The 22,238-nt window shown below is 42.3% G+C and overlaps 1 protein-coding gene across 1 annotated transcript; it reads left to right on the forward strand.

Moving 5' to 3' along the window:
- Positions 1 to 5,361: 5,361 nt before the first annotated feature.
- Positions 5,362 to 21,447, forward strand: atp1a1b (ATPase Na+/K+ transporting subunit alpha 1b; the record flags this gene model as incomplete). Its single annotated transcript, XM_080839515.1, has 22 exons — positions 5,362 to 5,373; positions 10,191 to 10,310; positions 10,620 to 10,679; positions 10,927 to 11,130; positions 11,419 to 11,532; positions 12,010 to 12,144; positions 12,628 to 12,745; positions 13,247 to 13,515; positions 13,661 to 13,969; positions 14,931 to 15,065; positions 15,274 to 15,469; positions 15,940 to 16,115; positions 16,582 to 16,718; positions 16,924 to 17,074; positions 17,580 to 17,748; positions 18,950 to 19,104; positions 19,452 to 19,575; positions 19,956 to 20,101; positions 20,535 to 20,665; positions 20,787 to 20,888; positions 21,213 to 21,304; positions 21,419 to 21,447. The coding sequence occupies 22 exons, from the start codon at positions 5,362 to 5,364 to the stop codon at positions 21,445 to 21,447; spliced, it is 3,084 nt and encodes a 1,027-aa protein (XP_080695641.1).
- Positions 21,448 to 22,238: the final 791 nt, after the last annotated feature.

Raw genomic sequence — 22,238 nt, forward strand, 5'->3', positions numbered from 1 at the left:
ATCCCCTGTTCCCTTGAGATTTTGCAGCCTTGACCAAGACCAAATATTTGTCAGTAAGGGTCAATCTTTTGTTTTAATGGAGGCACAACTGAACAACTGCTCAACTGTACCTCAACAGTGTCCTAAGGGGTGCATGTTTTTCATTTTGCTGGTTGCCACTGTCCCCTCCTTCCTGCTCTGGTGCATATGGTGCTTTGGACTTCTCCTCCTCTTCCTCCTCCTCCTCCTCCTCCTCCTCTGTAGCGGTCGTTCACTCTCATTAGCGGTGCCTGGACATGCTTTGTGCCTGGCGGGACATGAGTGACCATCTGGCAGTACACAGTCTCGCACAGAGGTATTTTATTTCCTGTGCGTGGGGGTGAATAAACCAAGGGCAATTGTAGAATACATCCTGTATGCTAGATAAAAAGTGACTGTTGGAGAATTGCGTCTATTGTACTTCTTAAATTTGATGCATCCCACTTTTCTGTGTTTTTGTTGATGTAAATTTATATTATTTTTATCTGTATTCATTACCTGTAGTGAGTCAGCAAACCCAAGTCTTTGAGGTCTATAGGGACAGGAAGGACATTTAAGTGTTATATTAGTAAGTAAGTAAGTAAGTAAGTAAGTAAGTAAGTAAGTAAGTAAGTAGGTAAGTAAGGATTGTTTAAAGTAAGGAATGTTTTCTCTTGAAAACATTCTCTACGAGTAAAACGCTAAATCGATAAACTCACAAGGCTTATTCTTAGCCTCGTTACCACAGCTTTGTTTTGCCTTGTTCCAGTAGGAACAGTGACCATTTGACCCCCTTATGTTCTGTGTGCTGTTCTAGACCGTCTCCTCACAGCGATGATGTCAAAGGAAAAACACTCACTACAGACGGAGTCTCCGAACGCTTCGGCAAAGGCCATGCAAGTGACCGAAGCTGTGCTGACAGCATGAAGATGCCCTCTGATGGAGATGGTCCAGCCGTTCTGCATACCACTGATCCAGATCCATTTGACTAGAGCTTTGGACACAGCCCAGCAGAGGACGTCCATACTAACACCCGCTCCCTGTCATCACTTTGCTACGGGGATAAAGGCAGCTATTCCTAAACCCATTTTCCATGTCAGAAACATTTTCCATGTCCTCAGGGATTTGGGTGCATATCTCTGTGCATGTGTATCTCCCTCTCTGTCCCTCTCTCTCTCTCTCTCTCTCTCTCTCTATCTCTCTCTCGCTCTCTCTTTCTCAAGCTGTGTGTGTGTGTGTGTTCACAAATTGGGTAAAGGGAACAGAGAAAGACAGAAACAGAGAGAGTGGGTGAGACATAGTGTGGGCGTGTGGTGTGTGTGTGTGTGTGTGTGTGTGTGTGCGCGGGTGTGTGTGTGCGCGCGCGTGTGTGTGTGTGTGTGTGTGTGTGTGTGTGTGTGTGTGTGTGTGTGTGAGTATAGGGCATGGGGGAGCAGCTCGTCTTTAATCATTCATTGACATGGAAATTGAAAGTATAATGATCAAATGATTCTTTCTGTTTGTGTCACACACACACACACATACACACACACACACACACACACACACACAGATACACACATTAGCATCTAAACACATTTAAATAACAACAACGACAGTCCGTTAAGTTATTTCTGTCTGGTCCAAACATAGGACAAATAACTCACACATGCAGTCACTGGTGAGAGAAGAATTAAATTAGGTCAGTTCTTTCTCTCTGTCTTCTTCCCTCTATCTTCCCTGCACCTCTCTCTAGCTCTCTCTCACACTCCATCATTCTCTCTCCCTTTCTATCTCCTCTTCCTGAAGCCTGGGCAGCATTTCCAAAGGGGATGTTTACAATGAAAGCAGAGTGACAGACTGTTTTAGCTCAGGGGCATGTGGGGATAATAGAAGATGGAGGTGGTGGAACAAGCAAAAGAGAGACACTGCCTGGAAACCTGAGTGGCTAAAGCAATAATCTCCTGGAGAGCAGTAAATAGCTATTGCTACCACCATCTCCTTACACACACACCCACACACACACACAAGCGTGCACACACACACCCAAACATACAAGCACACACACGGATGCACACACACATGCGTGCACACACACACACACACACACACACACACACACACACACACACACACACACACACACACACACACACACACACACACACAAACACACACACAGATTTCTTCTGTTTCATTCTGAAAAGAACGACTCCGCGGCGTGTCCTGCTGTGGTTCAGAGGCACAATGGTCCCAGTGTGAAAGAGTGTTCTCTGTGTGTTTGGTCATGCTCAGGACATTCAGTGCCAACGGACCGGTTCAAGGTTAATTCAGAGTTACTGTAAGTCTATCTGATCTAAAGAAAATAGGGACCCTGTAAATCATTTGTATATCAAGCATAATCATTTTGCCTAAAGGGCAGTTTATATCAAAGGCCCCATAAATAATAAATAAGATTCAAAACCATATAAAGTAGGGTCCATTATGCACTCTACAAGTCTTGAGCTACTGAGGCTGACTTTAAAGCGTACCAGCTGTTAGGTCAAAATTGTTTGTTTTTATAATAAATAAAAACATACTCCATTAGTGACCTGCCTCCCTCAGTCTTGGGACGATGTCACACTGTGTCACGTCTCTAAAGTGTGCTGTCTCTGGTGGATCTCCACCAAGATCTCGCAGTGAATGACGCTTGAAAAAAGACACTTTCAGAGGGACAGTGTCTATGTTATGACCACCATGTGAAGCAGAATGATGTGGGTAGGAGTTGACAGTGCAGCACCCACTGCAATGGCATCAGTGCTCTGATCCAGTTCTCTAGGATAATTGGAACATCAGAATTAGAGTGGAAGAGACATTCCAATAATGACCTAGTATGTTCCATGTCAAAACAGGAATAGGAACAATGTAACCAATGTTCAATATTAATCATTCCATAACTGTAAAATGAAGGACGGGCCTAAGATGTGTCCATGTGAGCATTGGTAGCCATAATAACAGCCTAAATGTAATTTAGGTCCTCAATAAAGTAGAGAGTTCTGTATACAGAAAGAAGTCACTTACAGTCATTCTATTCAGTCCCATTCATTCTATTCATTCCAATTCATTCCAGTTCTTTGGTTTTAACTCCCTGAGCTGCCTGGCTGCCTTGAATGCTAGTGATGTGGTGGGGATGATGGTGTGGTCAAAGTTTGGTCAAAGATTGTCAAAGTAAACAATCCTCCCAGGTGCATTCACTTTCCACAATCTATCGGATCTATCTAGCCATTATCTCAGCTGATGAGCCAACAAATACACATACCACAGACACATGAAGATGGCGGCTCTGTCTCTGTCCATGCTCTGGACTCACTTGAAATCACCTGTCTGCTCAGCCGAACCCTGTGAGGGAGGCCGTTGACCTCCTGTCCACCTGGAGGCTTTGTCTACACAAGGACAGCGTGTTATCAAGAGCGTGTGCCTGTGGGTTTCACAAAGACCGTCTGCTGGAGATAGAGAGCCTGAAGGTAGGACGTCAGTTCGTGGCTGTGTTTGAACTAGATTGTGTGACCCCGTTTTTGTCTCTCCTCACCTAAGGAGCTGGAGAGTAAGAGAAGGAGAAAGGAAAAAAAAGAAAGAATGAATGAAAGTAAGAAAGAAAAAAAGAAAGACAAAAGAGATCTCTTGTGAGGGTGTATAAAAGGAGCAGCATGTTATGTGTGTTTTATCCTTGCTGAAATGCCAGGATGAATACATAATAAAGACATTAGATAAAGAAAATAGATCCGGTAGATTGTGTCAGGCCTGTGGACATTGATGCATGGTGTATTTTAAAGAGATAAAATAAATGAATGAAGCATTTAAACAAACCGATTTAAATGATGCTCTGAAATTATAGCCCCCAAATAAACATATTCCATTCTTTTTTTTTTTTAAGCATTACTTGCAACAATCAGCATGGATGAAATTAAATTTCTCATGTTTAGAGGTGCTGCCTGTTGTGAAAACAATGTTATCAGATGCACTAAAAGTTAATAGGCCAATGTTCAGTCCTTCACTGATATCCTTGTTTACAGCTGATTTACATATTACACTTAGACACTTAAACAATCAGGGACAGTGTCTTGAGACCCATTCTCCCCTACTTGGAAAGATGGGAAGATCAATCCCCCTCAGTGAAGAATGTCCATAGTTCCTGACTGACACCAGAGGCCCACTGGCTGAATGCTACTATCAATTCTCTTATGGAGCTTGTTACACTGTATGTAGCATTTTGTAGCAGTATTCAAAACCCAGACATTTAAGCATGTATCCTTATCTGTTTGTTTTGAGAAACTCACATCATTGTTGGGTAATACAGCGCATAGGCTCAACAAAACAAACAGCAATGAAGAGAGTTAACACAGTGTTAACACAGAGTGGCACTGCATGTCATATTAATGCATTAGTGAAGTACACCACACATTCCACTCTGAGTCAGGTTACAAATGTGCTACAAATACAATAAGGTTATTACAAACACTCATATAAACGTACAAAAAGCTACCCTTAATGTAGGTAGCCTTTGTTGACATCAGTTTACAAGGGTATAGGGAATATAGTTGTATTACTTTTCAGAGAAGAAAATAGGAGGGGTGATATAGCAGGCAATCATTCACATAGGCCTACAACATGGTGCCAGTGGCCAGAATCAGATGGTCAGAATTTATGATTAACCTGTTTTTAAAATGTGTTTCTCTTTCTTAATCTGTCACACTTTCACTTGTCAGGTTATGCTGAAAAAAACTGTCCAGATTGAGGTGATTCAAACACCCAGCAGATGGCGCTTCAAAAAGCACAACTCTCATGTGTGGGTAACAGTTTCTATGACAACTCATGCATGTGCAGAGTTGATGATTGTAGCGTGAGAATCATTTGTATCCTTTAACCATGGCTACCCATACGACGAGCTAAGTAATGGGATACGTCACTTAGTTCAACTTTGTTACTTTTCCTAAACACACTTTGTTGTTTCTGCCGTTTTCAAGACAATTGGCCTGTAAAAATGCACATAGGCTACCTGTGCACATCATCTTACCCAAGACTGGGTAAATTGCGTCACAACATTGACGTCCAGGTACCATTTCAGTTGATTAGTGAAAGCATGCAGCCTTCATGGCTCTGGTGAAAACCACACATGGAGTTGTTGACCGACCACTCCCATTGCTTCGGTGTAACCATGGCAAAGGGAGCATACGCCGACGTCACGATGGAAGAAACAGTATAAAAACGAAGTAACAACGTCGGTCGACAGGGGGTTGGATGAGATTTTCTCCCAGTCGACTGTGGTGACCGGGGTCTGTAAGAGTTAGAAGACTCACAACTTTAAAACTTTTGTGGAGACAAACGTGAGACTATTACGTTGTGAATATGGGGGTTGGGGTAAGTACCATACTAAGTTTTTCAAAATGTTTTCAAATAAAGTCACTCTGTTCAATATTGGAGCCTATTTTGTACATTTTTGGGATATGCTCTGACTCCAGTTTGCCCTGCATTTAAGTGCATCTGCTGTAGAGATGTTCCCGAAGCCGAATAAACCTATATGGTACGTTATTTGTGAATGTACAGATACTGACTTTGAAGTAGAGGAGTTCGGACCCATGGTTCAGACGGTGGGGATTTCATTGAGGCTAGAATCGTCATCAAGTTGGTTTTCTATGTAGTCTACATTATTACATTTATTCATTTGCATACTGTCAATCTGTCCGCCTTTCAGAGAAGGTTTTTACGATAATGTGGCGCCAAGTCGCTCAGCAAGTTAGGAGCGCCATACCCTCTCTCTCTTTCCAATCATGCAAGAAGACGCACTTTTCATCATCAGTCCGTTTTACCTCTCTACATTTTTACACAATGTCTTCTCCTCCTTTCATTTGTCCATCTTGCAACGATGCCTAACTTGAGAAGCTTCTTCTTTTTTTTTTTTCTTTTTTTTTACATTTTTTATGCTGTTTACCTTTGAACGACATAATCCATAAAATTCTAAGTTACATTTACAGTTTGCATTACAGAGATGCCATGTAGGAAGTGTGTTCCCTTTTAAAGTGTGTGGGTTATAGCAAAATATGGTTTATTGTTTGACTTAGTCAAATAGCAGACTGTGAGCCCAGTTAGAGCTAGAGTTTATCAAAGTCTATTTAAAGGAGTCAGTTCAGTCTAAAACCAGTATCTTATGTAGCCTAGGCTATACCTTATGGACCTTATCTAAACAAATACAACAACAATTCAGAATCAATATCAGTATCTGAAATACATTAAAGCCTTATCTAAATAAGTAAATTACAATCCTATTCAAGGCAAGGCAAGTTTTTTTATGTAGCACATTTCATACATAGAGGCTACCTCTTCATTGATAGACCTATTCAAAACCTGTGATGGCCAAGTAGGCCACACCTCCCCAGCAGGACCCAGCAGCAGAGAGTGGTCACCGTAGACATACTGTATATAGATGTCTGGTCACTGGTTGCAGTGGTTGGCAGAAAACCGCCTGCACAAGCCGCTAGCTTCCACAGCTAACTCTTCTCAACCAAATAACTCCAGAGTCAAGAAAATTGATGATTATAGGCTAAATCTTTTTCACACTTGCTTTCTCTGTCTGCACTAAAGAACTCTGAAGACTCTAGCCCTTCTCAGTAACCCCCCCATAAACAGCGGTACAAGTGCATTTGTTGAAGGTGAAGGATACAGAACTGGCAATGTTAGCAGCTATAGAACCATGTTGACTGATAAAGTAGACTAATATTACAAGGTTTTGATCTAGCTGATGGTTAATAATCCATTTATGTTAACAGAGTGTCGTTCATAATTGTTTTTTATCTAGCTGATGGTCTAACCATTAACGTTAACCGATGGCCTTTCTTACAGGGTTACGTTCATAAATTCCACTTGAAAATCTGATCATTCCATTTCTCCACGAATTAACAAAAATTAGCTGTCATTATTTTAGCCTCTGATATTGGACTTTAGAGATTAATAACACCATTCCTAACAGTGTGGGTTTCTGGCTGGGAGCCCATTGCTTTGCATTGTTGTTTTCGCTACAGTGACTCACTAGTGCCTCTTGAGGTAAAAAGTGGTATTGTGAGAGAGGAGGGTGGGGCACTAGCTGGTTAGCATGTTTTAGTAGTTTAGTAGGTATCTAGGCAAGACTCTGCATAGGCTTTCTTTTTATACATGAAGTCAAAACGGTATTTTTTTTCCACATTCTGTTGCTATTTCAAGTCAATTTCAGATTATTTTAAACTTCATACTTACCATCTGACCTTCTGACCCGCATCCATCCAGTCAGCTTTCCCGCGTGCCAGTTCTGTTTCAAGTCCTGTTGTCTCCACAAACCTTCACTGCACATTCCCTTTACCTTTATTATTGCTGCAGGTGCCTTTATCCCTTGCAACTTACAATGTAATGCCAGGAATGCCATGGAGCATTGCCACATTACCCCCCACACACCCTCTCCCTGCTAGTTGTATGTGCCATGTTGTGACAGGGAAGAGACCCCCGCAGCCTCTGTTTGAGTGGAGTTGTTGTTACCGACCCTGGTCTGCATTACGAGGGTAATCCTGAGGAATGTGTGGCACTGGTGGGCTCAAACTGAGGCTTGCTCGGCTAGACTCAAAGGCTCAGGGAGCAGCCAGAGGTGTAGCGATTTGTGTTCCCAGGTTCATGTTTTTTGGGGTGCCTTGTGCCCCGAATGTTGGATGGGGTTTTGACATGCATGTACGAGGATAATGCAGCAGACACATGTCACACGCTACCTTTATCTCACGCGTGACATACTTTGCTTGTTACTCTACTCATTGCCCTCAATGAAATTGAGGCCGGGTGTGTTAGTCTACCTGTGTGTCGCTGTGCAAATGGTTGTATGTGTTTCAGTCTATCATGTGTAAAGTGAAGTAGCCTGATGCTAGTGCTAAATAGATGAACCCAAAAAGAGATTTTTCTCCTGTTGTGTGTAGTATAATTATGATAAGTGACAAGAGTCAGTTTTCCACAAAAGAATAATTTGATTGAAGGATGACATTAGAAACACATCAAAGTCTGCAAATTAATATTGATCACATTCATTTTTTTTTTTTTTTATTACGTCCGCTGGGAAGCTTCTGAGACTAAATGCCTTTGACCAGCCTGTTGTACTCAGACACAACAACGTTAAAGACCGCCTTGTCAGGGGACATTTAACCCCATCACCCCTGGTACACCCAAACACCCAGTCATGCATAAAACTGTGGCAGGCCCTTCCCACAATGAGCCACAACGGCCCGAAATAAGCCAGCCTCATGCATAAACCATGAGAGTAACCCCCCCTCCCAGACACACACCCACTCACACACAGCCCCAGCATCCCTCACCCCTCACTGCTCTTCACTCTGATGGGCCAGGCTCCGGAGTGGATCAAATCAAACTTGATTTGTACGGCGCATTTCATACCAGGAGGTAACACAGTACAGCCACAGAGATAAATAAACAGGAAATTACGTACTAACCACACTGGCATCGTATAGGACTGCTCAGTGCGGTTATCGTCAAACTAAGAGACAGCTGCTGGGGGGGAGGGTTCCACCGTTTCAGCCATTCTTAGGTATTCTGGCAGAGTATTCCAAAGGCTGGGGGCATAGAAACTAAAAGCTGCTTTCCCATGTCTCTTTGTCCTGGCTTTTGGAACTGTTAGTTGTTCAGTGCCAGATGACCTCAGGTATCTTCTGGGTGTGTATCTTAAGGCATGTCTGTTCATGACTATGGAGTGATTTATAGACTAGTAAGAGAATCTTGAAATCAAGTTGGTGTGATGTGTGCTCTCCGGATGCAGCACTCATCTGGCACAGGTGTGGCCCTAATTAGGTACAGATTCAGCAGATTTAAGGCCGTTTCAGGGCCAGCCCAGTCTATGAGTCTCCGGCTTTGTGGGACTGTGCTGTTGCAGAGGGAGGGGGACTTGGCTCAGGTGTTTGCCGAGGTGACGGATGATTGGTGATGTTCCAGCACTGCCGTCCCTCTTTGTCTCGGACGGTAAAACCCTGACAGAATCAACAGTGGAGAGAGCATAGACACGTGATGTGTGTGATGTTTTCCCCAAGTATCTCACTGGTGTGTGTGTGTGTTGGGGTGTGTGGTGTGTTTGTAGCAGACTTCCACAGATTTGAGACAGTGCTATTGGCTGGCAGACTAGGTGGAAATTTTCTTCTTTGTGACATGAAAAATAACTCCTGACAGAACGTCCATCTTGTTTATGGATGTGAGTTGCTTTACCCTGGAGGTTAAGTAACACGGGGGTGTTTGAGCTTTTGTACATCAGATGACAGCTGAAGTCTGAGTTGAAATCAACAGATTGTCAGAGTGGAATCGTAGTGTGAGAACTCTGTGCTATTTGAGCTCCTCTAGTGGAACAAATCTTAGCTGACAGGCCCTTTAAACATCTTTGTATGTTAGTCTTTAACAGGGGCCTCAGTTCTTACTGTGTAGCCAACCAGAACCCATCGAGTTTTAGGCTGCAGGTTCAATATCCTTTATTTTGAGGGAAATAAGAGTGTTTATTCATGTATAAAACCAGGTCTTTAATGTGTTAAAGCACATACATTTATCTCTAACTAATGACTGGAAACTCTGTTTTGATGTGAATAATCATTGAAGGATAATTAGGGATTCGAAAAATATGTGACACTTTTTCATATTAAGGCCCAATTAAAACACACTGAGAGGTCTGTGATAATATCTAAGGCCATCAGTTTATGAATTTGAACACAATTTAAGGACATGTGCAGTTCGTTCATTAGATGTTTCTTCCCTGCTCCTGAACTGGAACTGTGTGAATCTGACAACATCTTGGCAAGAGCCTTGGCCTTCAATGATGAATCAGTTCGATGGAACTTTGCCCAGCCATTCATGGCAATAATAAAAGGATTTTATGCACAATTTAAAGCAGGAAGGCTTTACTTCTCAACCATCAGAATAATAATACAAATTAATAAAACTGTTATTACCATAGACACTTGAAAACCTTTTGTTTTGAGTTTATCATTACACCTTTCCACTGAGACCGTTCTCTTTAAGGTAGTAGTCCTAATAATGACACCAGTATGTTTTCTAAATGTCTGTCGCTAAGACGTTGTAGCCCCTTGGTTACATCTGCTATGCCTGAGCAGAGGTGTGACTGGTGTATTCTGGAAAACAGGATGTATAAAGGTGCTCTTTCTGCTGCTCTGTAGGATGGACGTGACCAGTATGAGTTGGCGGCAACGTCAGAGCAAGGAGGCGAGTCGAAGAAGAAGAAAAAGAAGGATAAGAAGGAGAAGGACATGGATGACCTGAAAAAGGAAGTCGATATGGTGAGTCTTAAAGGTCAAGGGTCATAAAGGGTCATACTTGTCAAGGGTCGAAAATAAATCTCCCTTTATCCATCAAAAACACACTACTATAATAACTGCCGTTATTATCCAAAATGTCAGTTAGAGCCTTATAATTCCAAGGTCTTGCCACAAGTAAAAATAATATAAAAAATGTGCTTTTGTTTACATTTATGTATTTGTGAATTGTCAATGTTATTAACAATGCATTTTATCTTCTTTTATCTTCATATGGCTAAAGTAATACTGAACTGTTCTTTAGTCTAAAATCCTTTTCTTCACTCTTGTAAGGATGACCATAAACTGACCCTGGACGAGCTCCATCGTAAATATGGCACTGACCTGAGCAAGGTGAGCTCTAATTTACAGCCCCATCCTGTTTAACTGAGTTCAGTTGGCTGAGAGAAAGATTGTAAGATTTGAGGCTCAGGGAGCCAGAGCATCTCATTTCTTTTGGTATTACTCAACAAGTTTCCTTCTCTCTCTTTCTTTCTCTCTCACCCCTCACTCTCCCCCCTCTCTCTCTCTATCTCTCTCACTGCATCTCTATCCCCCCCCCCACTCTCTCTCTCTCTCTCTTTCTCTCTCTCTCTCTCAGGGTCTGACTAATCTCCGGGCTGCCGAGATCCTGCTTCGTGACGGGCCCAATGCCCTGACCCCGCCCCCCACCACCCCGGAGTGGGTGAAGTTCTGTAGGCAGATGTTTGGAGGCTTCTCCTTGCTGCTGTGGACCGGAGCCCTTCTCTGCTTCCTGGCCTATGGCATCCAGGCAGCCATGGAGGATGAGCCCGCCAATGACAACGTGAGGAAAAATACAAAACAAAAAAACAATGAATACATTAAGTAAACATTTATACGTTTTGTAAAATGCTTAAGTTAAATTAAAAACAAATTAACTCACAAATGTGTTACCCGCACAAAATGCATTTAAATTTAAAGCACAGACTAAACTATGTCACTATGCCATTTCATGCTCTGGTATAGTGGAGCTTGAAACGAATGTATACATTTGCATACATTAATGGTAAATGATGAATCATAATAATTGCTGGATTACCACAAGCTAATTAGAAGTTCTCCTCCACTGCAGTTGTATCTTGGCGTCGTGTTGTCTGCTGTGGTCATCATCACTGGCTGTTTCTCCTACTACCAAGAGGCCAAGAGCTCCAAGATCATGGACTCCTTCAAAAACATGGTCCCGCAGGTCAGTCAGCCCATCCCTCAAACACACCAAGCACAAGTACTACAGTGCTGTTATGGGCTTTAAACACACCAAGCACAAGTACTACAGTGCTGTTATGGTCTTTACTCGCTTCTCAGTGATTTGGAAAATTCATAAAGGCACATTTTATGTATAAAGCAACATGGGGTTTCACCAACTGATTTTTCTCCAGTTTTTTGTATGTCTACCAAAGACGTCCTGTCCATCCTTTTTTACCAGCGGTACAACATACAATAAACCAAAGGGTCTTGCATATCTACTATTGATCTAATATAGTAGCAACCTGTATAGAGCACACGTTACATACAATTCCTGTGTTTGTGTGAAACACAACCCTAGCGCCTAATATATATAATATATATACTATATATGATGATATATGATATATAATATATATGCAGTCCATTTACCATTTACTGAGCACATGTTCCATCAAGTGCCTGTGTTTGTGTGGAGCAGCAAGCCCTGGTGGTGAGGGATGGAGAGAAGAAGCAGATCAATGCTGAGGACGTGGTGGTGGGGGACCTGGTGGAGGTGAAGGGAGGAGACCGCATCCCCGCGGACGTGCGCATTATCGCTGCTCACGGCTGCAAGGTAGGGATGAACACCCACAGGGCGCCCACGCGGAGCAGGGAACAGGGTTTACACAGGGCTGGTTGACAGAAGGGAGGAACTGGAACGCTTCTTGTTCAATATGTACGCCTTAAATAATTCAAACACACACACACAGAGTTAGAGAGTGCGAGAGCATTGAGTCATCCACTCAAAGCAGGTTTGTAGCACGCCTTAAATACTTGGCAAAGCATAGGCAATATTTCAACATCTCATTCTCATCAGCATTCAGACCCACTCCACACACACCAAACACACACACACACACATACACACACACACACACACACACGCACACACACACACACACACGCACACACACACACACACACACACACACACACACACACACACACACACACATACATCGTTCTAATAACAATGGCTATGTGTGTCTGGTATTGTCCGACTTTATTGTGGTACTGATATGAGACTGATTGATTGATTGAGATTGATTTCTTTTAGGTGGACAACTCTTCTCTGACAGGTGAATCTGAACCGCAGACAAGATCTCCAGACTTCTCCAATGATAACCCCCTCGAGACCAGGAACGTCGCCTTTTTCTCCACCAACTGTGTGGAAGGTAGAGTCTTTCACAGTGTGCACTCTGTCTCATCCGTTCAAGTGTATTTAACTTGGTTGCGTTTTATGGAGATTCCCAAAGAGACATCCCAAGGGACCATAGTCACATGCAATAACCAGAGTCCATGGAAATGGGATGGCTAAAAGTCATGGCTGAATATAACAATCATGGCAAAACAGAATCATAGTCAACAAACCCAGTCTTATGTTCCAAGAGGTCACACACAAGTGATCTTTTCCAGCTTTTTCCCCAGTTAAAAACAGAAATGTTCTTCATTATCTATACTTGTTTTCTTTGAGAATGGTTTTACTAGCTTCATTCCTCATCATTCAAGCAATTTTTCATATTCTTTACTTTTTCATAATAATGCATAGCATTCATGAACATGATACATACACACACAGCTAGATATTGGGCCCCAACACACATACTTAAATACTATGTTTGAATGGGTTAATACATGATGGCATCATTTCTGATCGTGCATCTGTGTTTGTCCAGGAACTGCCCGCGGTATTGTCATCAGCACCGGCGACAAGACTGTGATGGGCCGTATCGCTACCCTGGCCTCTGGCCTGGAGGTGGGTCAGACGCCCATCTCCAGGGAGATCGAGCACTTCATCCACATCATCACCGGCGTGGCCGTCTTCCTGGGCATCTCTTTCTTCATCCTATCCATCATCCTCGGCTACTCCTGGCTGGAGGCTGTCATCTTCCTCATCGGCATCATAGTGGCCAACGTGCCCGAGGGACTGCTTGCCACTGTCACTGTGAGTGGGGAAACGTGATGTTATACTCATGGTGTAATACATGGTGTTAAACTTATGTTGTTAAACTCCTCGTGTTTGTTTTTGCTAGATGTAGGTAGAATCACCTTTTGTATAGGAGACTTCTTACATTTTAGTTTTTTCTCAGGTATGCCTCACCTTGACCGCCAAGCGCATGGCAAAGAAGAACTGCCTAGTGAAGAACCTGGAAGCCGTGGAGACCTTGGGCTCTACCTCCACTATCTGCTCTGACAAGACCGGCACCCTGACCCAGAACCGCATGACGGTGGCCCACATGTGGTTCGACAACCAGATCGTCGAGGCTGACACCACGGAGAACCAGACCGGGACCACTTTCGACCGCAGCTCTACCACCTGGGGCTCGCTGGCCCGCATTGCTGGGCTCTGTAACCGAGCCGTCTTCCTCGCCGAACAGACCGACGTTCCCATCCTCAAGGTAACCGGAAAGCACACCTCACAGCTGGTGGCTATGGGACAGATCTGGCACTCATCTGTGATTGATCCAGTAGAGAGCCATTTTGATTTTGATACCCATGGTATAAGGAGAAAATTACTGCATATCTTACTCCGCTGCGCATCGGGGTGCGGATTGATGGTTATTAGTTATTTTGTATTGTCAAATATGTTATATTTTTGTAAGTTTTATATTACTTTGTAAGAGCATCTGCTAAATACCTGAACTTCCTGTCTAGAGTCAGCTAACATTTTCTTCTCCAGAATCAATAGCAAGCAAATTTCCCCTTAATATTTTGCAATAGATAGCTTTGGTGGCTGCTGCAGCCCCAGTATAATCAATGAATCATGGTTAATTAAATCACAAACTATCAAACTGAATATTTTAGCAGTTTTTTTTTCAACTTTATCTTTACCAAAACATGCTGAGTCCTGTTGACTGAAATATGAACCTTTCATTATTATAAAACAAATATTGTATGTGAGTTGAACCCTAAAGCCATTATTATGAGACTTAAGAAGATACTGCACCTTATTGAGCAGTTCCCCAGAGGATTCCGCAACATATGAACTGTATTTGTGCAGGTTCTTGAGGTTATTACCAGTTTAATAACAACAGTCTCTGTAAGGTCTTAAGAAAACAGCTCCTATTCCTGTAGCTAGTCTGTCCTCTGCCGGGAAATGCCAGTCTCATTTCCAACAATCCTCTGTTCAATGTGCATGCACTTTAAGACTACACTCCTCCTCCCGCTGTCTCTAAGCAATGCTTATTCTTACCTTGTGGTTGTGGTTTTGGGCCTGTTGCTTTGCATTTGTGTGAGAGTTTTCATGTCATTATTACTAAAAAGGTAACGCGTTGTTTATGATATTAGTAGTAGTGTTGTTACTGCAAACAGCATCAGCAGTTGGATGGTTTGTAAGTTGTGTCTGGACTTCTCCCACAGAGGGACGTGGCCGGGGACGCGTCTGAGTCGGCTCTGCTGAAGTGCATCGAGCTATGCTGTGGATCTGTCAAAGAAATGAGAGAGAAGTACACAAAGAGCACAGAGATCCCTTTCAACTCTACCAACAAATATCAGGTACAAGCAAGCACACTCACTTTTTAATATTAGGGAACAAGCATGCACACCAACTATGTAATATCAGGTACAAGCACGCACACTCACTATGTAATATCAGGTACATCAGGTTTATTTACAATTAAACAACCGAAGCCCGGTTCGTAGCAACCAACACCCGACAAAGTCCTCACACAGACAAAGAACCTCCTCTCTATCCTCCCCACAGCTGTCTATTCATAAGAACCCCAACGCAGCAACCGAGTCCACCTACCTGCTGGTGATGAAGGGAGCGCCCGAGAGGATCCTAGACCGATGCTCCACCATCATGATCCAGGGCAAGGAGCAGGAGATGGACGAGGAGATGAGAGACTCCTTCCAGAATGCCTACCTGGAGCTCGGGGGCCTCGGAGAGAGAGTGCTGGGTAATAGAGAGAGAGAGTGAACATGGAAGCTTATGCTAGCGTAGGTGGGATACACATTTTTTGGAAGCATAAAGCGTTTGAGGATAAGGGTATGAGAGTTAACCTTAAGCCTAGATGGAGCTGACAGGCCTTGGAGAGAGACCATGGAAGCATCTGATGGTAGAGGTGGTGTACGCACAAGCGTATGCGTGAAGGTGGAGGAGAGAGTTCTAGGGAAGAGTGAGAGAGTGGAAGCATCTGTCGTCATCTGATAGTCCGTAGGCCATGCAGCTGGCACTGCGGTGAGGTATGCATCATAAAGCTCCACTTATGCAGAGAGTATTTAGTTTTGCTATGTTGAAAAAGGGCCTTTAAACACTCCTTTGCTTCTCGATAAACCGTTTGATTCATTATATCCTGTTAAGCTTTGAGTTCTCCAGCTCAATTATGTTTAACAAATCTCTCCTTATGTTCATCTACACTCTTCACAGGCTTCTGTCACTTGAACCTGCCTGATGACCAGTTTCCCGAGGGCTTCCAGTTTGACACAGATGAAGTTAACTTCCCCACAGATAACCTGTGCTTCGTCGGACTAATGTCCATGATTGACCCTCCGCGTGCAGCCGTTCCCGATGCTGTGGGGAAATGCAGGAGTGCTGGAATCAAGGTGCCTCTCTCATGGGTTTCTCTTTATTAAATGCAATTAAGAAGTGATCCTCTGTAATGAGTTTCTCTTAATTAAATGCAATTAGGACGTGATACTCAATATGACTACAGTGTCATATACACCTGCAAACCAAAACAACATTATGACCTAATTATCCCAAACCACTTATTTTATAGGTACAGTACAGTTATAGAAGTATAGACGGATTAAATACGGTACACTACCTACCTACTATAAGTATGTGTGTTCCTTGGGTATCGAACCCATGTCCTTGGGGCTGTTAGCTTTTGCTTAAGCAGTGAGGCCAGCAGACTGGATATATTATTTAGTAAAAGTATTGATTGATGTCTGTCTAATTGCTGGTAAATATCATTTTTTTAGCAAATGTTTAAGCAAACAGGTCAATGGTCATTATTTTTTACTCCTGCGTCGTGTCTCACCTTATGTACTGCGCTTTTCTAATCAGGTTATCATGGTGACGGGAGATCATCCAATCACAGCGAAGGCCATCGCTAAGGGTGTGGGCATCATCTCTGAAGGCAACGAAACTGTGGAGGACATTGCAGCTCGTCTTAACATTCCTGTCAATGAAGTTAACCCCAGGTATCCTGGTGTTCTGCAGACCACTACCATTTGCCAAGAGAGGGAAAAACATCTCAGTATAACATGCAGTGATTTACACTTAATATTTTCACTGTAGTATCTCGTTATGTTGTTTTCAGTATCATGGCAAACAATTACAATTTACCATACAATCATCTTGGTGTAGTTTTAATTGTTGTTAACCAAGTTCTCCTTTTTTGATTAGAGATGCCAAGGCTTGCGTGGTCCACGGCGGGGATCTGAAGGACATGGACTGCGAGCAGCTGGATGACATCCTGAAGTACCACACTGAGATCGTCTTCGCCAGGACCTCCCCCCAGCAGAAGCTCATCATAGTGGAAGGCTGCCAGCGCCAGGTGAGGGTTCCACAGAAGGCCTCTGAAGCATCTTACAGCTCACATCACATGTGCAGAGCAGGGATGGGTCTAACCATATATATATATATATATGTGTGTGTGTGTGTGTGTCTATGGGTCTAACAGTATGAGGAGACTTGCACGTGCTTTAATTGGTGGTTGTTGTGAAATATTAGAAAATCTTATGTAGTCAATAGTATTTATGAAGGAAACTAGTTTCTGTATCTGATGAAGCCTGGTGTGTAATTTGCGCTCTGTAACTTTTCAGCCCGTTTACATGCACAACAAGCTGTATGACACACTTAAGGAAAGGGAAAAAACGAAAAAGTCCTCTTTAATTATCCCCAGATCCACACACACATCTACTAAATATTCAATATTAAAGGTTTTCTTTTTCATAGTGTACTTATATCAGCTGTCAAACTATGAGAGTATTTTTAGGGACAGGTCTTTGAAGGTTTGTTCAACCCCAGGAGATTATTAACACTGCTTTATTTGGATGCAGGGTGCCATCGTGGCGGTGACAGGTGATGGTGTGAACGACTCCCCGGCCCTGAAGAAGGCTGACATCGGTGTTGCTATGGGCATCTCTGGCTCTGACGTATCCAAGCAGGCGGCTGACATGATCCTCCTGGATGACAACTTTGCCTCCATTGTGACTGGAGTGGAAGAAGGTGGGTTTGAGCTGATTTTAAACTAATCTACTGAACTGCACGGGAGAAGTAGTAGGTCAACAAAATGACGCGTCTAACATAATACTGCTGGTGTTGCTTAAGATCACTTGACTAATTTAAACACCAGCAACACCTCAAGATTATTGTTTCAGCTTGCTGAGAGTTCACATTCCTCTTTTACTACTGGAAAGATTTGCAAACAAATCTCTTTAATTACTGTAAGAGAAGCTGTTTCACGTCCACACAAGTCGACTGGAAGCATTCATTTCTTGAATTCTTGAATAAACAAATGAATAGGGGAGCGGTATTTTGTTTTTATAGTTGTATAGTATTACATCATGCTATTGCATGTATTTTGCAATACCTGGGTATTTTTTTTTTTTAAAGCATGATATAAAGCATAATAATTTACCAGAATTATGGCCGTTAGAAAATTCTAAGGGCCCATTAAAGAGGATCACTTCTTAACTGCATTTAAAGAAGAGAAACCCATTAAAAAGTCAAAATCTCTTGCATACAATTGCCCAATTTGATAGTTAGGTAACCAGCAAACTGAAATATTTATGATCTAACAAACAATGTCCAGTTTGGAAAGGGAGTGAATGTAGTATGTTATTTTGGCCATTGCTTGACATTTTGCCGCTGTTCAGGATTTGTCATTGTTAACAATGGAAAGCTAAGCACACCCCTACACAGAGGTTGGACTATGTTTCCTAATCGACCGTAAAAGGATGTTTCCATAAATAGCAAATGTCATGACATGCACCAGGACAGCCCTCAAGACGGAGAATGTCAACATGAGTTAATTGTGCTAGTTATTAGGGGCCCCCTCATGGTTTTTTCTTTTCATACCTTAATCTTTCTTGATCTTCTCACTCTTGGAAATTTCTTGTTTTTTACTTTTGCAATACATACTTATGCTTCTTTTGCTACTGGGAAAATATAATCATATTAAGTGTACGAACTCTAGATGATAAATACCGTGATCTAATACCAATACCATCCATACAGAAATATGTGATGTGAACATTTGTAGTGCATATTGCCCACTCCTGCAAATTATTACAATTTTTTCTTCTTTTATTTGGTACACCATTCCCAGAGACACTGCAATACTGGGTTGATACGTTCAAATGGGTGGAGACAGCCCCTCTTCCAGCTCTGTTCTATAATGAGATTGTATTTATATTCTTACCCCTAGGCCGTCTGATTTTCGACAACCTAAAGAAGTCCATCGCCTATACCCTGACCAGCAACATCCCCGAGATCACTCCCTTCCTCTTCTTCATCATTGCTAACATCCCTCTGCCCCTCGGCACGGTCACCATCTTGTGTATCGATCTGGGCACAGACATGGTAAGGGCTGATGATATTTTGCCTGTATGTCTTAGATGATAGTGTTAGGTACTATAAGCAGGACACATATTCTTACAATACATAACAAAATGAGGAAGACACAGCACAGCATTTAAAACAGTGGAGGTTGTCAAATACTGTGATAATAAAACTTGTTTCAGTTCCATATGCTATCTGAAAAAATGCACACCTTCTAGCACACTGTGCCTAGTAAACAGTAACACAAGGTACAACAGTGAACAGTGTCCATGCAGTATTCATTGATGAACAGATTGTTCGTCCTGTTTGTACTGTCCCTTAGTCGAGCATGACTGGAACACTTAGTCCATTCTGATTTCTTCCTCCAGGTCCCCGCTATTTCTCTGGCCTATGAGGCTGCTGAGAGTGACATCATGAAGAGGCAACCCAGGAACCCCAAGACTGACAAACTGGTGAACGAGAGGCTAATCAGCATAGCCTATGGCCAGATTGGTACGCACCGCTTAACATGGGGTCAGAGGAGACAGTCCCTGGCTAGATCAGTGTGTTTATTCCCCCAATTATTAGTACTTTAGTGTAGATAAACCTAGCGTTTGCTATGTAAACCGTGCTAAAGTCAAGTTGATAGTAACATCAGGTAACTTTGCTGCCTTTGGAAGGTACACCCTGTTGATATCACTGTTTGGTACAGAAGGAGAACAACAAGTATTGTATGTCACAGTGAACAACTTCAAGTTGTTACAAATGAATGTATGCCATAACCAGCTGAGAAACTATTGATATGACATTCAATTAGTCTAGTTGAGTAGTCCAGTGCATCATTTAATCCAAAGGGTGATCTCCATGACAACGTGATCTGTGCTTTGCTCCAGGTATGATCCAAGCTCTGGCAGGATTCTTTGCGTATTTCGTCATCCTTGCTGAAAATGGCTTCCTGCCCGCAACATTACTGGGTATCCGTGTTGACTGGGACAACAAAAACTGCAACGATCTGCAGGATAGCTATGGGCAGCAGTGGGTAAGTTACCCAACCCAATCACTCACTTTAAGAAAGTAGCCAACCCAGTCAAAGAAAGGATGTAATTTGTATTTTGTCTATGTGGTTGTTAAGATTGAGAGCCATCAGGCTCCACAACCGAGGACTGACCCCTCACATAATAACTTTTATCTTATATCTAGGGCCAGCAGCGTTGACCTTATATATATTTTTTTTATTTGTATATTCTATTCATATTTTTATTTGTTTTTATATATTGTATTCATATATTTTATTCTTTTTACCTTGCTGCTTTTACACCTGAATGTCCCTACGGGGATTGATAAAGGTTTATCTTATCTTATCTTAAGCTTGAAAATGACAATTTACAATGTAACATTGTATGTCATGGTTTAATTCATAGTTTTTGTGTCTTTCATAACTTTCATTTGCTTTTGTTTTTGTTGCTGTTTAGACCTATGAGCAGAGGAAGATTGTGGAGTTCACTTGCCACACAGGATTCTTCTCCAGTATTGTGATCGTGCAGTGGGCTGACCTGATCGTCTGCAAGACCAGGAGAAACTCTGTGTTCCAGCAAGGAATGAAGTATGCACAACCAAACATAATTAAATGTGATAGTCAGTATGGCCTACCAATCTTGTGAACAACAGAAATAATTGTATGTTCATAAGGGACGATACTGAGCCATGTTTTTGTTCTACTTCAGAAATAAGATCCTGATCTTCGGCCTGTTTGAGGAGACAGCCCTGGCCGCTTTCCTCTCCTACTGCCCTGGCATGGACATCGCCCTCAGAATGTACCCACTCAAGTAAGAGTAGATTCAAGTATTATACTACATTATTATAATACATTATTTTATATCATTTTCAATTAAAGTTTGTAACTTTTCTGCACGTTTAAAACCTTTGATTCTAACAGGGCTCAATACATACAGCCAAAACAGAAAACAAAATTAAAATAGACTCCTTTATATTTGTGTGTTTAGTCATGTTTTCGTGAAGGTCCTCTAAAGATTCCGGCAATCCACAGAGCTTGGCAAACACTTTCCCACACATCTGGTTTAAATGAGTGAATTTCATGAGATTTTGTGGATTTCCTGGCGATTTATCTTCATGCTTCTTTGTCTGTGTAGGATCAACTGGTGGTTCTGTGCCCTGCCTTATTCCCTCCTCATCTTCATCTATGACGAGATGAGGAAGCTCATCCTCAGACGGAACCCAGGAGGTGAGTGAAACAATGCCTCTGGAGTCTAGAACCTTGACACAGTTCCGTTTCTGTTCCCAAGACATCAGGTTGTTAACATATGTCAGTAAGAACATGTTTTTTTCTCTTTTGCAGGTTGGGTGGAGAGGGAGACGTACTATTAAAGTGTCCTGTTGAACTGCAGTTGGAGTTGTTTTCATTTTGCGGCATGGTAGCTATGCTGCTCTGACACTTAACCTCTGTACTGTATATTTGGACCTTGTGTTTTATATAGGGAATGCTTGAAACTCACTCACACAAATACACACGCACGCTCTCAGACAAATACACACACACAGACACACATAAAAAACGTGCACACACACACGCGTAAAAATGTGCACACAAACAGTTATCAAATACAGTTATGCAGACCAGTCCTCACACCTAAGATTGAGGAAGTGTGTTGTGCCTTTGTTTTTGAGCAGAACAAATTTTATATGTGTTTTTAACTGTGTAATACAAATAAACTCAAATTGTCCTGTCCCACTAAGGCCTGGTGTGGTTGTATTAATGCCCAAAGGGCTTCAATTGATGGAAGGCATTATGTGTAGAAGGCCCTGAGAATGAACAGTCCTGTCAACATTCCCCTTCTAAGGCCTCTATCGTTCAGAATGACAGTAATACTTTCAATCTTCTGTTTGTGTTACTAAACACTCAAATTACCGTTTTTAGGGAAAACATAGTATTCACATCAATTCTCAGATGTGCACAGTCAGGTGTTGACACAGTTGCACATTTGTAGAAACAACTGCAAATTTACTCTCTTTTCAGGAACTTGCAGTTACTACTTAGTTTATAGGGACTTAGTTTGCTTATAGGATATTCTGTCCTATGCCACATTACTTACCTTTCAGCTGGAACTGTCTAGAATGTGTCTAGAATGTTGTAGAATGACATTCTAAAGAATATCTGG

Source organism: Sprattus sprattus (assembly GCF_963457725.1).
Source record: "Sprattus sprattus genome assembly, chromosome: 5".
NCBI lineage: Eukaryota > Metazoa > Chordata > Actinopteri > Clupeiformes > Clupeidae > Sprattus > Sprattus sprattus.